This window comes from Rosa chinensis, chromosome 4 (genome assembly GCF_002994745.2).
Source record: "Rosa chinensis cultivar Old Blush chromosome 4, RchiOBHm-V2, whole genome shotgun sequence".
Taxonomy (NCBI): domain Eukaryota; kingdom Viridiplantae; phylum Streptophyta; class Magnoliopsida; order Rosales; family Rosaceae; genus Rosa; species Rosa chinensis.
In genome coordinates, this window is record NC_037091.1 from 25,558,293 (window position 1) to 25,579,352 (window position 21,060).

At 45.4% G+C, this 21,060-nt stretch overlaps 1 protein-coding gene across 3 annotated transcripts; it reads right to left on the reverse strand.

Annotated features, from left to right (window-relative positions):
- Positions 1–16,374: 16,374 nt before the first annotated feature.
- LOC112200273 (probable LRR receptor-like serine/threonine-protein kinase At2g23950) lies at positions 16,375–20,736 on the reverse strand. Of its 3 annotated transcripts, none has more exons than XM_024341303.2 (11): positions 20,353–20,725; positions 20,089–20,221; positions 19,942–20,013; positions 19,531–19,674; positions 19,285–19,356; positions 19,044–19,103; positions 18,863–18,960; positions 18,638–18,769; positions 18,204–18,548; positions 17,384–17,763; positions 16,375–16,971 (listed from the first exon to the last, which is right to left on the reverse strand). In XM_024341303.2, exons 1-11 carry the CDS (start codon positions 20,495–20,497, stop codon positions 16,585–16,587), a joined length of 1,968 nt encoding a protein of 655 aa, XP_024197071.1. In that variant the 5' UTR covers positions 20,498–20,725; the 3' UTR covers positions 16,375–16,584. The 3 variants fall into 3 exon arrangements, with proteins under 3 accessions (XP_024197071.1, XP_024197070.1, XP_040374843.1); XM_024341302.2 differs by having other exon boundaries at positions 17,384–17,772; positions 20,353–20,723; XM_040518909.1 differs by having other exon boundaries at positions 16,851–16,985; positions 17,384–17,772; positions 20,353–20,736.
- Positions 20,737–21,060: the final 324 nt, after the last annotated feature.

Below are 21,060 nucleotides of genomic sequence, written 5' to 3' on the forward strand. Positions count from 1 at the left end.
ACCCGCCGCCACGAAATCCTAACGGTAGGAAATCGGGCACCGCCACCAGATATCTTCGAGGATCCTAGGGATGAGGAGGAGAAATATGTAAGGAAGGAACCGGTCAATCCGGAAACATCGTTGAAGGTCATCAGCATCTCTGACAAGCACCCAGAGCGGACAGTCCGCATAGGAGCTCAGCTAGACCCAGAGGTGGCCGCAGAACTCACTCAATTCCTGCGGGACAACGCCGCCGTTTTCGAATGGTCATATGCGGACATGCCAGGTATCTCTCCCGAAATCATCACACACAAACTAACCATCAAGCCATCGTTCCATCCCATCAAGCAGAGGCGAAGGGCCTTCGACGAGGAGAAATACCGCGCCATAGGAGAAGAGGTCGCCAAACTCCAGGGCATTGGATTCATCCGCCAGGTAGTCTATCCCCAGTGGATCTCCAACCTGGTCATGGTCAAGAAGCCTAGCGGCAAGTGGCGGATGTGTGTCGACTTCAAAAATCTCAACAAGGCATGTCCAAAGGACAGTTTCCCTCTGCCACGCATTGACCAGCTGGTCGACGCGACCGCCGGGCATGAACTCCTCAGCATGATGGACGCCTTCTCCGGCTACAATCAGATCAAGATGCATCCCAGCGATCAGGAGTGTACCACCTTCACCACCGACAAAGGGCTGTACTGCTACAATGTCATGCCTTTCGGTCTGAAGAACGCCGGTGCAACTTATCAGCGGCTGATGAATGCTATGTTCGCTGAACATTTGGGCAAGATAATCGAGGTCTACGTGGACGACATGTTAGTCAAAAGTATAAAGGCCAGCGGACATGTGGCAAATCTCAAGATCATAGTTACCATCCTCCTGGCCTATGGCATGCGCCTCAACCCAGAAAAATGCTTCTTTGGCGTCACCGCCAGCAAATTTCTGGGTTATATTGTCAGTGAACGAGGAATCGAGGCTAACCCGGACAAGGTACAGGCCATACTCGACCTGGCGGACCCTGAGTATAAGATACACGTCCAGTGCCTCCAGGGCAAGTTAACCGCCCTTTCTCGATTCATCTCCAGGCTCTCTGACAGGTGTGCCCCATTTTTCAAGCTCCTCAAAACGACTCACAAGAAAGTCATCAACTGGAACCCAGAGTGTCAGACGGCGTTTCAGGGCTTGAAGGATTACCTAGCGGCAGTCCCACTACTCTCTATCCCTGTGCAAGGAGAGACACTGTTCATATACCTAGCGGTATCGGTATCAGCGGTGAGTTGCGCCATTGTCCGGCGGGAGGGACAGGACGAGCTCCCAGTTTTCTACGCCGGCAGAGGCATGAACGGGGCAGAAACAAGGTATCCACCCTTAGAACAGCTAGCTCTTGCACTCATCGTTGCCGCCAGACGCCTCCGCCAGTATTTTCAAGCGCACACAATCCACGTGCTGACCAATCAACCACTAAAACAGGTGATGCAGAACCCTGAACATTCAGGGCGCCTCAGCAAGTGGGCCATCGAGCTCAGTGAATTTGACATAGATTACAAGCCAAGAACCGCCATGAAGGGCCAGGCGGTAGCGGACTTCATCGCCGAGCTCACTGAGCGTCAGCCCAATCCTAGCACGGAGAATGAGCCCGGGACGGAAATGGTCACCGCTAAGGAGCCAGCTCCCCTACAATCAGATTGGAACCTGCATGTGGACGGCTCCGCCAGCGCCAAGGCCAGCGGCGCCGGAGTCATCCTCACAGGACCTGGGGGGCTGAATGTGGAATACGCGCTAAAATTCAACTTCAAAGCCTCCAACAATATGGCGGAGTACGAAGCACTCATTGCCGGCTTACTCCTCGCCATCGATTCAGGGGCTGACAGTGTCAACATCTTCAGTGATTCCCAGTTGGTCGTTAACCAGGTCAATGACAGCTTCCAGGCCAAGGACCAACAGTTAGCGGCATACTTGGGGTACGTTAAGACACTTCTCAAGAAATTCAAATTTCATAACATCACACAAATCCCCAGGGAAAAGAACACCAAGGCTGATTCACTGGCAAGACTGGCAACCGCCCAGCCACATCAGAGTCCAGCGGACACAAGAGTGGAGTGTCTTGACAAGCCAAGTATCACAAAAACCCTGGCGGAGATCTTCAACATTGAGGTCAATACCAGCTGGATGGACGAAGTCATTGAGTACAAGCGCAACGGCACATTGCCGGAAGACAAAGTTAAGGCGCGACAACTCCAGCGGAGGGCAACCCGCTACAACATCCAGAACGGCAAGCTGTACCGCCAGGGATTCACCCATCCCAACCTCCGCTGCCTAACCCCAGAGGAGGGAAAGGTCGTTCTGGCAGCAATTCATAGCGGAGAATGCGGAAACCACTCAGGCGCCAGATCCTTAGCCAATCGCACAATGCGACAAGGCTATTTTTGGCCTACTCTCGGCGACGATGCCCGCCAGGTATCAAGATCATGCCACAAGTGCCAACAATTTGCTGACATCCCGCATGCACCGGCGGAGCCACTATCAGTCATCGTCGCTCCATGGATCCACTCAACTTGGGGCCTGGATCTGATGGGAAAATTTCAAACCGCCAAGGGCCAGTTCAAGTACATCATAGTGGCTATCGACTACGACAGCAAGTGGATAGAGGCGGAACCACTAACAGCAATAACTACCGCCAAGGTAATTCACTTCCTCTGGAAGAACATCTACTGCCGTTACGGTGTCCCACACACGATAATCACCGACAATGGCACACAATTCAACAACAAGGAGCTCATCTCTTTCACCGCCAACTTGGGTACTAAGATGAGTTTTGCATCTGTCGCCCACCCCCAGACCAACGGTCAGGTCGAAGCAGCAAACAAGATAATCAAAAAGCTGCTGAAGAAAAAACTCGACAAAGCAAAGGGTCTATGGGCGGAGAAACTCCCGGAAGTTCTATGGGCCATCAGAACAACCCCAACTTCCGCAACTGGTGAAACTCCTTTTTGCATGATGTTCGGAACGGAGGCTGTCCTGCCTATTGAGGTCTCTCAACCTACCGCCAGAGTCGAGGGCTACCGCCCAGAGACCAACACTGACGGCATCAACCTGGACAAGGACCTCCTGGAGGAAAAGCGACACAAGGCCCACCTATGCAACCTGCAAAACAAGCAGCGGGTATCGCGTTTCTACAACGCCAGAGTCAAGGCCCGGAACCTCCAACTGGGGGACTGGGTAATGAAGGAAGTCATTCCACCGCCAACAAAGCTTCGCCCAACTTGGGAAGGTCCATACAAAATTGTGGAAGTCGTTAGCCCAGGAACCTTCTACTTAATGGACAAGGATGGCGTCACAACGACCCACCCTTGGAATACCGAACACCTTCGGTATTATTACAAATAGTCATGCCGCTACCCAAGAGCATCTTGACTTAGCTAAATTTTTGTTCAATATTTAGCTAAGGGAAGCTACCCAACGGGTACTACCCCTCTTTTGTAAACGCTGATCAGTCAGCTATCAATGAAACGAGGAATTATTCAAACCATTGTTACCAAGTCTAGCACTGAGGGCAACTGGCAACGCCAGGAATCGTCAGCGGACCACGTCCGCTACGTGGTGCACTTGGACCAATTTTAATTCCTTTAATGTTTCATTGCTTGGCAAAAGAAAAATCTCTACGTCAAAACTCTAGCGGTACAAGCACATCATGACAAACGTCAAACTCTGAAATTTCATTTCAGGGCTGGGACTCCCCACCCAAAGTAGTTCATTATTACAAAGTGTCAAAAAAAAAAAAAAAAAAAAAAAAAAAAAAAAAAAAAACTATGGAAGTCTCAGCTAGCTTCAGCGGTTGTCTTCAGCTTCTACGGCTTCAACAGGCGGCGGCACGACCGATCGGCTCGCCTGATCGGACCCTCGAGCTGTCGGACTGGGAGTCTCTATAGTACCATCCGCCCGGGTGTGTGCCTCCAGAAATCCGGCACGTGACACCTCCGACGGGGTCTGCTGGGGAGTCTGCCGGGACCTTTCCGGCGGATGGGAGCCACTTTCCCCGCTGCCCGAATGAGTACCCGCCGCAGGGTCAGGCACGACTTCTGTCTCCGGCGGGACACTCTCGACCACCGGCACGTCGGGCTGTGACGCCTTTGCAAAGTCAATGGCGCCCTTCCGCGTCAACATGTCTATATTGGCCCGGGCCCCAGACTTTGCCGCTTCGGTCAATGTCTTTTTATACTCCGCCGACAGCTTGAACGCTTCAACGGCGGCGGCCGCAGAGGAACTCTGTTCATTTTTCAGGCGGTTAACCTCCCCGTCCAGCCGCTGCACCTCATCCAGTCTGGCGGCAGACTCCCGCTGCACAATAATGAGCTTCTTATCTTTAGCGGCTATCCGCTCCTGCAGCAGCGCGATCTCCTGCTCCAACTTGGAGACGCGCTCATTCCTCTCCAGATCCCGCCGGATGGCCGCATTAAGCTTGCCACGAGCGTCCGCATAATCACACTCCGCCTTGACCAGTCCCCACTCGACCTCCGCCAGTCTCTCCTTGGCCTCCGCCAACTCCCTCTGGAGACCTCCGATTTCTCCCCTGAGCTCTTCCTCAATCCGGGGCTGCTTAGACGCCGCCTCGAACATACCATGTAATCCCGCAGATATTTGACCAAACGCCGAGCTGAAGGGCGATTGGTCAATTGCCGTCGGGCGCGATAGGCCCGCCAGACCCCCGAACCCCAGCCGCTCGCACAAATGGAAAAGGAACGCCCGCTCCCCTTCTGTCATGAATGGCGCATACTCGGCGAAGGAGTCCAGATCACTGGCGGCTGCCGCCTCTCCCTCCGCCACTGCAACCTTCGACGCAGCTTGCCGGGCCTTCTTTTTTTGGCGGACTCCGATCACCACCCCTTCTTCCTCTTCCTCGACGGGGGAGTCAGGCTGCCGACATTTTTTCTCCAGCGCCCTTTGTGTCCCAGTAGCGGTCCTCGTCACCCGCACCGGCGGCTCAACCCTGGACTCGGTGGCAGTCTCCGTCGGCTGCACCATCTTCTTTTGAGGACCGCGCCGGGTGGTAGGCATCCGCTCCCGCGGCCCGGTAGCAACAATCCCCCTATCCCCGCCGCCCGCTTGAGTATCCGCCTGTACTACCGGCAGACCATCCTCACCCAGATGGGAGTGGTGCGGCATCGGCAGCTCCACCGCAACCTCGGACTGGCTCAGCACCAGCGTCTCCGGGTTCACCACCGTCTGCTGGGCCGCCAGCCCCTCGGCATACATAGCCTCCAGAAAATTTTCTATCTCGGCACGATCCATTGCTTTTTCGAAAGCGTCGCGACTAGATTTGTTACCGGGCGGGGTTTCTGCAAAGAAAAACACAAACACCCGTCAGTCCGGATCACTTGCAAAAAAAAAAAGAGAGGTGTGGCGGAAATGTTCTCACCAATAGAACGAGTTAGCCGCAGGTCGACCAGCAATTCCCAACCGGTCAGAAGACGGAAGTCAAGCAAATTGCGGTTCCGCCAGCAGCCACGGATCCTCGCCACGCGACACTCCTCTTCGCGCGTCAAAATGTACCTCAGTCCCGCTGCACAAACACAATAGTCATTAACAAAAAGCGCAGGTTTGCAAAAGTTTGAACCCGCCAGTTATTTTTAGCGGAAACCAGTTGCCAACCTCGGATGGGCTGGAATTCCGACTTAGTCTTAAACGTCGGCCCCTCCACATTCGACCTGGTGTGGTATTCCCAGCCATCTGTGGCGACGCAGAAGGTCCCCCGCCAGTAGGACATTGAGTCCCTTAGATTCTCAATCAACTTGGGCGCTCCCTGGCGGCGGCTCAGGTTCACACACCCTCTGCAACCTCGGCGCTTCACATACACTAGCTCGTAGAAATGAAGCACTTCCGCCACGGTAGGCCCCTCGCACCCCGACAAGCGCCACAAGGAGTTCATCGCCAACATCAACCGCCACATGTTGGGACAGATCTGACCAAAGGCAAGGCCAAACTCGCACACAAGAATTTGGAGATTGGGCACCAGCGGGAATGTCACTCCTTGGCGGAATATGGCCTCGTGCACGGCAGCACATCCCGCTGAGAGCATCGAGGCCTTCTCATCCGCTGTCGGCGGGCGCAGCTTCACCGAGCCCGGCAACCGGAACGTCCGCTTCATCCGGTTAACAGCGGCGGCATCCATCCGCCCACCTGCCTCATCGACGGCGGTGCCGTCTGAGAGGTACCACGCCGACTCGACATTTTGGCCCGGCACTTCCCCTTCGCCAGCGGAGCCGCTAGCAGCACTATTGCTCGCCAAACGCTCGTCGCGCCCAGCAACCTCACCAGCCCTAGAGCTCTCTGGACGCGAACCACGATCCATAGCTACTTCCCAGGGGATGGTCTGAAGTGGCTCAACTTCAAGCGGTTCTGGCAGTGAGGTTCCTGCATGGGCAGACGGACGCAACGAGTCAATAAAAGTCATATCCGCCACGCTGAACGACACGTCAGACCCGGAATCCTCACTGCTCGAAATCTCTATGACGTTGGCCATCCCAAACCCTAAAACCCACATCAGTCAGCACAAATACAGATCTAACCTACTCTCACATCAGATATAGCCAAAGATGTCAAGAACAATTACCCACAAAAATACCAAAACAAAAACAACCACACACTCAACCCAGATTGGACCGTCTAGCAAAACCCAAAACCCCAACTTTCTGTCAAACACCGTAACCTCCCTCAAATCTCTCCCTACACCCTCCGAGAATAACACAGAAGCAATATCATACCATTAACAGAAATACCAAAACCCAAAAACCACCATTGCAGATTCAATGAAACAGGAAAAGGATCCGAAATACCAACCTCACGTCGAAGACTTTGGAGTGCAGCTCGTCTTCACTGACAGATTTCGTCCTCTCCAGTCCGACTACTCAACGCAAACCCGGGGATCTCCTTCGCAATTTGCAGACGAACAAGGCTCGAAGGAGGCAACTCAGATTTGAAGATTTTCCAGAAGTGTCGAAACTCGCTCAGTTCCCCCCTTTTTATGTCAACATCAAGTAATCCTAAGCCGTCCGCTACAAAACGACATCACGTAGCAACCGTACACGTGTCCCACGTCTTCACTAACTCCCTGGATTAGCCGAGGCGTCGCCTCAGTTACGAAATCCATCATTACTCACATTAATGACGAGAAGACGGCTAGGCTTAGCAGACAAACCTCCACACGCTAACCCTCTAGGAGTTGGCCACGTGTCAACCGTCGTCTTCTTCAGCTTCCAAGGGAAGTCACCACTTGAGAAGAAACCCCAAGTGACGGAGTCTCCGCTGAGCGAAACCCCGCCAGAGGATTTTCTCACTTGTCATCTCAGGTGACAGTCCACTGAGCGAAACCCCGCCAGCGGACCTTCACTTGCCATTCTCCAAGTGACGGAGTCTCCGCTGAGCGAAACCCCGCCAGAGGATTTTCTCACTTGTCATCTCAGGTGACAGTCCACTGAGCGACACCCCGCCAGCGGAACTTTTCTTGTCACCATCGAAGTCTCCACCGGAACTTCCTTCGTCATTCGGTAAACGGGGCGTCCTCCGCTACACAGCACACCGCTAGCGGACCCCCTTTCTCATCTGACAAGCTGCGTACTTTATTCAGCGCAATACCGCTCAATAAAATACCACCAAGCACGTCTACTTGACGCTGCTTCCTGCTACATCTAGCAGGGGGACTTCCGCCAGCGGCGGATCCCGAGGCCACGCCTCTCTGACAACGCCGCCACGTGGAGTTACGGTCAGAATGTCCCTACGGGACACGGGGACTAGTCAACAGTCTACGACAGCCCTGATCAGGTACGTTGACCCCCGTCACTTGGGTGCTAAGATTGGGCTCGCAACCCAACACCCTCTGCTCCGTGCAGCGCTGCTCCATGCAGCTCCCCCTCAACAAACAATAATAACGACCATCCGGAGGTCCATCTTAGCCGGGGAGTGGGGGACTCCCTGGGGGGCCTAGCAGGGGCCCACCCGAAAGGGCACAAAGCGTTTGCTCAGTAAATCCATGGTTGACGACGCACTGACGCTAATTATGCTTCTGCAAAGTCTAGCGGGAGAAACGATTCAAACCGCCGATCAACTCCCCAACCAAGATTGCCCTCCTTGACTGGGGATTTGGGGGACTTGTACATACATGTGCATTTGCAAGCATAATTAGCTATAATGAGCCACGCTCATTGTACCGCCAGGGGTACCAACGCCCACCATATAAGTGACTAGCGTAAAGACAGCTAGCCAGGTTACCGCCTGAGCCCCGGAGCAACCCCAAAGCACCGCAGACGCGCCGCCACGCGCCGTGTCAAGTTAGCATCAGAAGCTACTGAAACTGGGAACTGAAGCACATCAGTCCCACATCGAAAACAAGGAGAAGATCATCCTCTTCCTCACCTATAAAAGGTCCTCTCCTCTCTCCTCATTTATTACGCATTCAATACTTGCTTACGGTTACTTTGTCAACATAAATACATCGACTAACTTAGGCATCGGAGAGCTGAAGACCGCCCAGCGCGGTCTCCCTCTGACGCCCCTTTGTATTTCTCTTGACAGGTAACGGGAACTACAACAACACAAGTATCGATCCGCCCATCGGATCAGCGTTAGCTAAAGTCCTGCTACCGCTAGACTTTTAGACATTAACAGATTGAAAGCTCTGAGAACAACAGGCAATAAAAGGAAGGCATTGAAGATCTCCGCTTATTAATAGAGTTTGCAAAGTTAGGGATAGGTAAATAATTTTACTAGTTTTTGTCGAAGTGTTTGATTTTCTGCTATGTGAGGAATTTATAGTATACTTTTTTCTTTTCCCCTTTGGCTTATATGTTTCTCTAATTGCTGGGCACGTGAGCTTCCATTTGCATTTTGTTGACATAATAATATTATAACAATTCAGACTATTAAAGTAAAAGACAATTCCATTTTGCTAGGCTTGGATTTAACTGTGCCCAGCCTAATGGGTCGGAGCAAATTTTTTTTGGTTGTGGAACCAATATGGGCACATACAAGAAAGAGAATATTAAAATATAGGTGGATACACATTAGCCAATGAGTCCAAAAGCAATGGCTACTAGAAAGTAATAAAATAATAAGTGAAAGTGTTCAATGTCAGAATCAGGTGAGAGCAGCGCGTGAATACTGAAGTCTCATGTGCCACGGACAGCTTTTGTGGTGCCCAAATGGGAAAATATCAAAATGGAGTCGGTACAAATCGTCTCGGACAGGAAATCTGTGGCTAAAGACCAATAGGCACAGTAATATGTCCCTAATACCATCAATGGCCATGAAATCATGGCTGTGGCCATAGGGCATATTTCTAGTAGTGCAGGAGAATAAGGATGGATTATTTAGAAGTGTAAATGTGTTTTCTACATATTTTGGATTGTCCATTTTTAGGGGTGACGCTGCTAAATTTTTGTTAGAGTTATTCCTAAAGTGGGTCCCATAGGGCCATCTCGAGTTTCATGGTGAAACCTAGGACAAGCCTTGTCACTAACTCTAGGTCTGGACATGAAATCAATTAACAATCCAATTTCTACATTATAAATTAGGCCACAAGTCTCATATCGGCAACTTGGTCTACAAAACAATCCAAAGCCCACATCGGACACTTAGTAACAATCTAATTAGAATTTTTTGATGGCATTATAAGGAACCCAAATTTGAGCTCATGACAATTAAAGACGCAATTGGATAGGGATGGACCCACTCTGATACCATATTAAACAGCGACAAGTGTGGCCCGTGATCTATCATTGTACCAATATTGTCTCAACACCTAATGGGTGGTTAAGTGAGGACAATATAGGTACAATGGTAGGTCACGGACCACGCTTGTCACTGTTTAACATGAGCAACACATGCTTGGTGATATCATGATTGACCAGAATTCTTAGAACCTCTTTCAAAAACATAGGGTTTTCAAACCCAAAATAGCCCCTAAGAGATTTATAATTACACAAAATTAGCAATTTTTTCATATGCTGGGGGAATGTCAGAGACTGTCACCTATTAGCGGATATGACAGATAGCCACTATGCTCATGGGGCAACTCCACCCTAATCCTCTAAACACAAAGGCAGTCGTTCAAAACTCCAAGCCCTCTCCACAATACTTTGTTCTTGTCAATGTCGCTATCGAAAGTGTTGATGATTAGTTCCAAGGCGAGCCGAGAATCACCATGAGAGTTATCATCTTCAAGTTCCATACATGTCAACCATGAACAGAGGTCAGAGGGAAGATCGGGGTTGTCGGCCTTTGACTCTCCAATCCCAAAAGGTAGGAGTGAGTGAAGAATAGAGGCCTACCTTAAATAAGAGGAGGTGCATGTATATATAGTGTAGGTTTGGGCTTGTCACCCTTTATTTCTCATGTGGGCCGAAGTATGGCTTATTGAAGTTGGGAATGTGAGGCTTATGTATGCATTAGGCCTTAGGCCCGTCTTGTAGAAGACCCCAAGTCCCCGGTCAAGAGTGCTGTTTGGTGGGAAATTTGTCTAGGTAGAAACACCGGGAGTGCATGGTAGATAGCAATCAAGAGGCGCTCTACTGGGATGACCAGTCTCCCAAGTCCCCATGCAAGAGAAGGATGGATCGGAGTCCCACTAGGCAAGGGGTCAGGTGTATTACCCTCCTTCTAGTGCCAATGTTGATGATTGGTTCCAAGGAGAGCCGAAAATCACCATGAGAGATACTATCTTCAAGTTCCGTACCTGTCAACTATGAACAAAGGTCAACAGGAAGAATCGGGTTGCCGGCCTTCGACTCTTCGATGTTTAAGTCAGATACATGTGAGAATATAGATAAGGTAGGAGTGAGTGAATAATGGAGGCGTACCTTGAATGAGAAGAGATGTGTGAATATATAGTGTAGGTTTGGGTTTGTCACCCTTTATTTCCCATGCGGGCCTAAGTGTGGCCTATTGAAGTTGGGAATATGAGGCTTATGTATGCATTAGGCCTTAAACTTGTCTTGTAGAGGTAGGACCCAAGCCTCTTCTGGTGGCTATTTGGCTGTGTGATTCCGGTGTTTGTGCCCAATATGCGTGTAGTATGAATAGAAAGTGATGATGAATAAACCATTAGGTTTTGCCTGGATCCGAAAAGGTTTCTCCACAACCCAGATCCTCCAAAAGTGGGTTCATAAATCTACCATCTCAAAATTCTTCATTATCAGTGATGGCCAACGTTGTTGCCATACAAGTGGAGACCTCCACAACCATCAGAAAATTGAAGGCGGTGTTGAAAGTGTATCAGAAAATCCTAAAAACCCTAGATTTGACTTACTCTCTCTCTCTCTCTCTAGAGAGAGAGGTTAAATGCTTTTAGCAAAATATATTAGAGCTGCAAGATGTGACTACAGTGGGATGAATGGTTAGCATAAGACATGTGAAAATATCCTCCTAGTTTTTATTCAGAGAGGATCTGAGTCCACATACATATATTCATCTCCAAAAGATGGGATGACATGGCAAGTGTGTGCATTAGAGGTGGCAATTGGGCTTATTCGTGCTTCGTGCCGTGCTCGGGCCGGCCCATTTATTATTGTGCCGACCCATTTACTTAAAAATTAAGCTCCCTTTGACCTATGGCCTGAGCATTTCTCATGTCGGGTCAATAAACGGGTCATGCTCGTGCCATCTCATTATAAGGTACAATTTTTAACTTTTAATTTGACTAAATAAAATTTTTATTTAACTATTTAAAAAATTAATTTTAATTATGTTCTACAACATTTTTCTTAATCTTAATTTTTTAAGATTAATTTATAATTTTTTATACTCCACTATAAGAAAGAAAGAAAAATAATATATTATTTTTAGTATATTATTGTTAGATTATCTTTATTTTTATTTTTTTTTAAATAAAAGGTTGGTGCGGCTACCCTCAAACCTTGATTAATGACACTGCCTAATACAAGGGAGGAACATTGAGCCTAAACCCATAATTACAACAAGCATCTAGAGTATTTCCCAAAATAGTGTCAGATATCTCTACATAACACATGTATTTTAACAAGCACCATTTAGCAAAGATTGTTATGCTGGCTACTCCATTTGCTTTGATATTATAGTGACATAACGGAAAAAGAGCTCTATATGTAACCCAATTACAACGTAGCATAATTATCATAAGCACAACTTTCCTACTATGATGCCTCCGGAGAATAGATCTGACGACAATTAATCTCACCATGCCACTAGGCGATGGAGACCAATTGACGAACCAAGGAACTCGCCGCCAACCCTAGAGTAGAAAAGGCACTTAAAGTGCACACAAAGGCACAAAGTCCGAGCCGTACACACCTATAGGCACTTATTGCTTGTAAATAGCGCAAATAAACTAAATAACAAGAATAAAAAACAACATTAAAGGAAATAAAACTTAATGGACCTAGGGTGAGGTCCCAGGCCTAAGTACCGCTAGGCAAAGAGCAGGCCCACACTTGGAGCAAGGCCTGAAGGGCCCAAGAACCGAATCCAGCCTAAGATAGCCCTTGCACAGGGAGGCCAACCACCACCAGCGCACCACCGACTCGTCGTGTCACTGCCTCTCTCAAACCCCAACAACATTGCCGATAAGGAACCTGTATAGATCATTCCTCACCACCGTGATCCCACACCTCCAGTTCCAGAAAGTAGATCAAGTTCCTTCCCACCGTCGCCCTCCCCAGTCTCACCACGACCCTCCATAGGAACTATCCTAGCTAGCGCCGCTGTCAAGCAACTTGTTTCAAGGTTCGAATTCACTCTACAACCCACCACCAGTGGATCTGCAACAAGATACAAACGGATCCACTCACACATCCAGAATTCGGGTCGGGTTTGCATCCCAGCCACCACCATCAGCCGCGAAACCCCGACATGTGCAGAAACACCTTGAACCAAAAGTTAGGATGATGGAATCCCCTCAAGCCCCCTCTCCGATCACCAAAAATAACAAACTCTCATCCAGCTGCACTCGACGCGCGCCAGTGAGGCTAGAAGCCAGTGCCAGCGCCGACTTGCAGCCAGACAAGCACGATTAGCCACGGGGTTCTCAAAGTCGCTCTCTAGGGTTTTTTCAAGAGAGAAAGGCTTTTATTTTTTTTTATTTTTTATTTTTAGAAAACTTGTTCGATTAATCTTTATTAATAAAATAAAGATTTTGTATTATATTTTTTTCCTCATTCTGTAATTGTATTATTGTGAGATTACTCTTTGTTAGTAAACATATTTAGAAAAAATACTTATGTCAAAATAAGGATATAATATTTTATTTCACTACTTTGACAACAATAATGAAATAGCATTGATGGAATTGTATTGAGATTTTAAATAAAGAGGTCTAATGTTCAAATCTCATCATTGTAATTTTTCAATTAATATTTTTAAAAACATTTGCTTGTAACGAGTCGGCCCACAATACGTCGTGCTGGGGCTGCGCCGGACCCATAACGGGCTCGAACTGGGCCAATGGGCCAATATTCCTCGGCCCAGCCCAACCCGTTAGAATAACGTGCTCGAGTCGTGTCGGGCCACTAACAGGATTGGGCAGTGCCAGACCGCTTTTAAACATGTCGGGCTCATGCCTAACGGCATGTTTGCCACCTCTAGTGTACATATGAAATCATTAAAATGTCTAATTGTGAGTGGTAAGCAATTGTAGAGATGAGGCTCTACTACACATCAAATTAAGAGTACAGGATCATTTTTGCAAAACAATTTGCTTATTTCTGTGAATCTATGATTAATGTTGTTTTTATGAAGAAATTTTACTGCAATCTTGTTTTTTTTTTTTTTTTCATCTTTATAATTAGTTGGCATAAAAGAATAATTATACTTTATAAAATCAAACCTCATGCATCCCATGCTCATTTTTTACAAACTATCCCGCGGAAACATGACGTTAGTAAGAAATTTTGAACTTAATCATATTAATTGTTTATGTTAGATATCATTATGAATAGACCAAAAGAGTTCAAACAACACTGGTGAAAACACTCATATGCCCTGAACATTATAACTTTCATTTTTATTTTCTTATAAGAAAAGAAAAAAAGGAAAAAAAAAATACCTTCGGTTTCCATGTAATGAGTGACGAGCCAAGAGAGGCGCGTGATGGCGTAAAGCTTGAGAGGAAAACGACAGCTGAACAGCTCAATTTGGCAGTTTGTATGATTTCCAACAGCAAGAAAATCAAAGAAAATGGGGACTAACTTTTAGTCAAAACCGTCAATATTAATTAGGGAAATCTGTCTCGCACTAGGTAGCAGAGAACCCATTATTTACTCATTTGACTTTATCTCCTCATACCAAAATACAATAAGACAAATTTAATAACCTATTAATAATAAAGTTAATTACATAGTGCATTTTTGAATGTTTTTTTAGCCATAAGACAACTAGATTAAAAATAGTGTTATATTTTGAATATAAAAATTAATATATTTATATAAATGCCACTAGAGTAAAAAGTGAACACCATTCTCTCTCTCCTCTCCGGCGAGGTCTCCGGCCAACTTCCGGCAAACTCTAGCGACCACAAAAGCTATTGTCACCAACACCAAAAGTTATTGTGGCTAGCAACAAAAGCTAAGCTGATGAGATATCCAGCGACCTCCGGCGAGGTCACAAAAGCTACTATCACTAGCAATTAAATCTACCGTCACTAGCAACAAAAATTACGCTAGTGAAATTTCCAGCGAGGTCACAAAAGCTAATATCACCAGCAACAAAAGCTATTGTCACAAACAAAAACTACGCTGGTGAGATTTTCAACGAGGTCAGAAAAGCTACTGTCACCAGCAACAAAAGCTACTGCTACCAATAAAAACTAGTGTCACTAGCAACAAAAGTTACTCTCGTGAGATTTTCGGCAACCTCCGGTGATGCCACAAAAAACTACTGTTACCAGCAATAAAAGCTACTATCACCAACAAAAACTACACTCCTCAAAACCAAAATCTACTATCCCCACCAACAAAAGCTACTGTTATAAATACCAAAAGCTATTGTCATCAACAATAATAACTACTGTCATCAACACCAGAAAACTACTCTCACCGGTAACAAAAATTACTCTCACCATCACCAAAATCTACTCTCATAATGCCAAAAGTTATAACCAAGCATAACAAATTCTAGTGACACAAATCTACCAACAAAGAACACTAATCACTACGTACATGTCCATAAATCAACCACAAAATCTAGTGACAAAAGCCAACAATGCATCAAATCAGGCACAGGGAACAAATGAGTTTCTACCTTTTCCAAAAACAGTAACAATACAAAATTCAAACCACAAATCTATACCAAAATCAAAAACTCAGCAAAATGAATGGCATTGAGGACAACTCGTCACCGGAAAGAAGCCGAACGAAATCGTGCTCCAGCAGAAATCAGGGAACGGTGCCTAATCTCATTTTAAGATGCGAAGTACGGCGGCGTCAGCTACAATGCTCCCAGCTACACACTCAATTTCGAGGACGACACCACATGCGTCGACGACATCCTCCTCCAGTCGCAGCTGTGGGCCTTCGCCTCCTGGAGTCTGACCCCGCCGGAGAAGTCGACCATGAGCTGGTGTATTCTGGATGACGTTCTAGAGGAAGATGAGGAAAACCAAAGATGGAGGTCACCGACGAGGAACAAAGCTAGAGGTCACCGACGGCGAACAATCTGAAGGAAAAGTGTCATCGATCGATGCATCGACGGATCTCCCGAGCTAAGATCTGCTTCGAATCGGCGTCGAGATCAGAGAAAACGTGGGAGAAAGAGGAGGAGGTGGTGAAACGATGCCGTCTCATTTCGCTCCGATCAGCAACAAGGCTTCTCTCCATCGAGATTGTCCGGCCAACGCTGAGCTTCTCTGCGCAATCGTTAATTGCTGCCGAGGAAGAGCTTCCGACATTAGAGAGGTTATTCGTCGGCGACGCCATGTGTGACAACCAAGACGAGAAGCAAACAAGCTCGTCGGAGAAAGAGAACATTGAATCACCGGCCAAAGAGAGAAAAGAGAGAAAGATGGATCTGATTTCTTTTTTCTATTTTTTTGGAAGAGAATGGATCTGATATATTTAGTTGGCTTTAACGTTTTGTTAAGTGGAAGGGTAAAATTGTCAAAGACCAAATAATTTGAAGGTGAAAGTGGTCTTATGTGTACAAGAAAAATTAAGTGGCCTTATGACTAATTTAAGTTTCAAAATGACACTTATGAGATGTTCAAATAAATCTAGAATATATGTCTGGCCCAAACTCTAAGTTAGTTGAGCTAGTGGTAATATGGTTAGAATTAGAGATAATATCGGAGAATTTTGAAGATATCCAATCAATTGTAATATTATGTTTCCTGGTAGAACTCTGATTCTATGCCTTGTAATCCTCTATATAAAGATGCCCCTATTATCAATGAAAAATACGACTCAATTGCCTCTCAATTTCAGTTTTCCTTCAACATAAGACTATAAAGTCATATTTACAAAACCCACAAAGCTGGAATTACAAAAGTTAGTTTCCCAAGCACAACCTAGGTTATCTTTCTCTTAAAAAGAATACAGGAAAAAATTCTCAAACCTTTTTCTTCTATGTTCATTCATCATATTACTTTCTATTCTATCTGGGACCAGAGAGTTCCATGGCATAGGAATCCAAGGAATGCTCATCATCATCCTCATCCATAGATGTGCCAAACATGCGTTCACTGCCATCATGTTTGGATGCATTCCAAGTACTGTGGGGAGTGCTTTTGCTACTGTTGTGAGTATGGAAGAGGTCAATGTTGGATTTATTATGATTATGTGACGCTGCCCACTTCTCCGCTAGTCCATCGCCTTCAAGCATCCGGACCACTTCCGACATCTTGGGGCGGTGAGCTGGTAGGTATTGAGTGCATAGCAAAGCCACTTGCAGCATTTCACCAACCTCAATCCGATCGTAATTGTTCCCCAGTTCTCTATCCACCAAGAGCTCCACTTTCTTTTCTTGTTGTACTGTCTTCACCTGTAATCAGCAGCCTGTTACCTTAATCATGCAACCATTATGCTTCTACTCTAAAAATTTCTCAAGAAACATTACACACTTTGAAACTCGAAATAATATTATATTGATACAGTAAAATAATAAAAGCTCCACCCAAACTTCTAACTTATGGCACACAGAAAAGAAAAGGTAAAGAAGCTAAATATATATAAGTCGCTCTAGCTAAATGTGTTTGCCTGCAAATATTGCCGAGTACAAATGTATTCAATCAAATTAGATAGATTTTAGTTACATACTTGGTAACCAAGTAAGCAAACGCAACCATAAAATTTGTTCAAGCCAAAAGGGTTAGAAGGAGTTTCAACAAAAATAAATGAAATACTACTAGAATAGAAACATATCTATAGCTTATTCTAGTCACAAAAATACTTACCCACTCAAGCATGGCTCCTTTCTGATTAACTGTTTTGCCAAACTCCAGAGCTCTCATCCCAGTTATGAGCTCTATCAAGAGAATGCCAAATCCAAAAACATCAGTTTTTTCAGATGATTGACCAGTAGAAAGGTATTCTGGTGCAATATGCCCAACAGTCCCACGGACAGCAGTGGTCACATGAGAATCAGCATGGTCGAGGAGCTTTGCAAGGCCAAAATCACCAACAATTGCCTCGCAGTAGTCATCTAGGAGCACATTTGCAGCCTTCACATCTCTGTGTATAATCTTTGGATCACATTGCTCATGTAGATACAAAAGACCTCTAGCAGCTCCAATTGCTATTCTCTTCCTTGTGTTCCAATCTAGTGCTGGCTTTCCTGTTGTGACTACAATAGTATGTTAGTGTTAGGCCTTCTTAAATTTACATAGTACATATAATTAGAGGAAATCAACCAAGAAAGTTCTGAAAGAAAATAGATTGTAGGCTTCCCATCTGTTCAATTTTTAATTCGGAGATCAATAGATTGATTTAAAAAAAAAAAAAAAAGCTTAATTAGAAATCAAAAATTTTAAATACATTATTCTATTAAGAACAGCTCTAAACACCACTGGTCCCAACCATAAGAAAGTTCAAAGTTTTTATTAAGTATCTCCGGACTCCCGAAATTGATTGTGGTCCATGCCAAGATCACATCTGAATAACTACAATATTTTATTAGTTAGTATATCACCTCAATAACAGCAGACAGGAAACACTCATTTGCCACACCTACTGAAAGATGCAATGTGAGTGTATTTGCAGTAAATATGGACAAACCTCTGAGCCTGAAGGCCACACTGCCATTGGACATGTACGGGTACACCAGAAGCCTCTCATTAGAAGTAGCACAATATCCAATTAACCGAAGCAAATTCCGGTGCACTGCTAGGCTTATCATCTCTAATTCTGTCCTAAATTGCGACTCTCCAGCTGTTCCTGTTACATCCTTGAGTCGTTTCACTGCCACCATAGTCCCATCCCCTAGCTTTCCCTTGTACACATTCCCAAAACCTCCAGCACCCAGTATGTTCTTGGAGCTAAAATGGTCCGTGGCAACTTGAAGCTCTTTGAAAGTGAAGTTTCTGAGGTTGCCTAAGCTCACAAGTCCCTCTTCTTGAATGTCTGCAGTAAAGATAATGACACATCAAATATTGAATATAAATTGTCATTTACAGCGTTGATTTATGAAATGGGGTCATGATGATACTGACCACTGATGTTCAGAATGGTTTGGCTCTTCTGCTTCTTTCTGTACCAGAGGATTCCAAGTGATAGGAGCATGAGAAAGGCACAACTCAAGCTCACCCCAAGTGCAATTGCTACTATCTTGGACTTGTTTTTTCCTTAGATGATTAACAAAAGATCCAAATTAGAGAAAACGAGATATAAACCGGTTTATTGAGCGAAAACTGAAAATAGAAGTGTAAAGGGTTTACCAGGTGATGGTTTTAGTGATAACGAAAGAGGGACAGGGGCTGATCCAGAGCATCCTTCTGTGGAGCTGCTTCCACAAATCAGTGGGTTTCCGACAACACTGAGATAACAACAAAACAGAGAAAATCATAAAGAACAATACAACAATGACCACAGAGAGAGAGAGAGAGAGAGAGAGCATACTTGAAAGTTCTGGCTGGGAATTTGGGTATTGGTCCACTAAGATTGTTATAAGACAAGTCCCTGTATGACCCATTTATCATAAAACCTTTCATCAGACATTGAGTAACATGTTTGCAGACCAGAAACTCCTCAACATGTTGCAACTTGTTTCACTTTCCAAGACTCCAAAAAATAAAATAAAAAATAAAAAACAAAAAATAAAAATAATAATAGAAATTGTGAAAATCCATGTACTACTCACAAGAAAGCAAGCGCAGGGATTTTGGCTAAAGACACAGGGAAAACCCCAGACAAGCTATTGTTGTTCAGCCTCCTGTTGACAAAAAAACACAGTAATTAATCAATAAATAACTTCAACCAACAAAATTAAAATTAATCAATTTTAGTCAAACTTCAAGTTTGGTAATTATTGTAGAGGACACAATCAATTTCAATTATTTTCCCCCCTCTTTCAGTGTCTAGTAAGAAAATTACTTTAAACACTTACAGGTATTGCAGACTACTCAACTGACCCAGAGAGTCTGGGACGACTCCCGAGAACCGATTATTGGAGAGATCTAGAGTTTGAAGCTTGGGAAGAGTACCGAGCTCCGCTGGGAGTTTACCTGATATATTGTTGTTCTGCAGCAATCTTTTCGAATTCAAAATTGAAGAATTAGACATACAAGTCGACATACAAAGATGGTTCTAAAAATTTGGCCCAAATTAAGCAAACACATAAGGCTTGGTTACAGAAAAAGTATCAGAAGCGTTTTTACGACCAACGGTAAAATTGTCCTTCACTTTAACGTTCATTTTGATTTTCTAGGTAAATAAGCAGAAGAGAAGAGCAGAGGAAAATATAATGAGAATTGGAGCAAGAACAGAGATGGGTATGTATGTTCAATTGCTTTCTTACACTTGTCGAAGATTTGTGAGATTTCCTATAGCCGCAGTTAAAGTTCCAGAGAGAGACTGGCTTGGAGCTCCTCTACAAAACCGAAAGAGGCTTAGAAATTGAGGTTCAAATTAGGAAATTCAGTGAAGGATGAAAGAAACTACTCACAGGCCTACAACAACATTCTCAGATGAGCAAGTGATCATAGCCCAGCTACATGGGTCTACAGAGTCTCCATCCCAGTTGGTTAAAACCCCATGAGGATCATTCAAAGTGCTCTTCAAGTTTATCAAAGCCACCACTACAATTAAGACCAAAAACCCAAACAGCAAAAATCAAAAACTCTTTGCAACCCAAAAAAAGGCCATGAAAACTAAAGCCAAAAGAAGAGCTATGAAAACCCATGTGAGTTGGGGCGGGCTTTGTAGTTACCTTCATGGTTGCGAGGTTCATAGGAGAGACAGAATGAAGCAGAGGAGAGGAAGAAGAAGAAAGCAAAGAGGTTGGTAATCATGGTGTTATGGACTAATAATGGAGAATGAAGAGAATGAAGAGGAAACCCAACACAGAAGAACATGTAAAAGCCAACAACTAAAGTAAAAAATGTTGTTCAATCCATCTCTGAAAATGAGGTGATGGGCCTCTCTCTCTCTTTTTCTCTTGGTATTCTTTCTGATTTCAGAGGGGGTCTCTTTTTCCAGTCCTCTCTCCCACCACCCACCACCTCTCTTTCTCCCCCACTTTACAAATATTCAGGGAATCAAAAAGCAACGGGGCAAGTGTGTTGTGGTTAATTTCTTTTCCTAATTTTAAAGGAAAGAAGAAAGAAAGAAAGAAAATTACGTGGGGGATACGAGTTTGTCAGGGGGTAAGTTGTACGAGAGTAGTGGGCAAGCTGGACTGGACTACTGACTAGGACTGAGGACTGATGCTGCTAGCTCGCGCCTGTAGCGTTTGGTGCTATATGTATTGTTTTTGCTAGTTACGGACAAAAAGCATGGAGAGAGTGAGGGGGATGAAGAGAATCAAAACTCCAAATACAGAGAGTGGATGATGGGATTGGTTTTGGTGAGAGGCTCAAACCCTTTGTTCTGACCTTGGTTTTGTTTTGTTTTCTTCTTTTGGAGGTCTAGGTTTAGC

What these genes read in the sequence shown, in the direction of transcription:
- LOC112200273 (XM_024341302.2), bottom strand. Translation starts at nt 20,497, where the DNA reads ATGTTCTTCTGTGTTGGGTTTCCTCTTCATTCTCTTCATTCTCCATTA. An exon ending in GAGAATGTTGTTGTAGGCCT is followed by an intron (nt 20,014 to 20,088) that starts GTGAGTAGTTTC and finishes TCGGTTTTGTAG; the next exon opens with AGGAGCTCCAAGCCAGTCTC. An exon ending in AAGGAGCCATGCTTGAGTGG is followed by an intron (nt 16,972 to 17,383) that starts GTAAGTATTTTT and finishes TGCTGATTACAG; the next exon opens with GTGAAGACAGTACAACAAGA.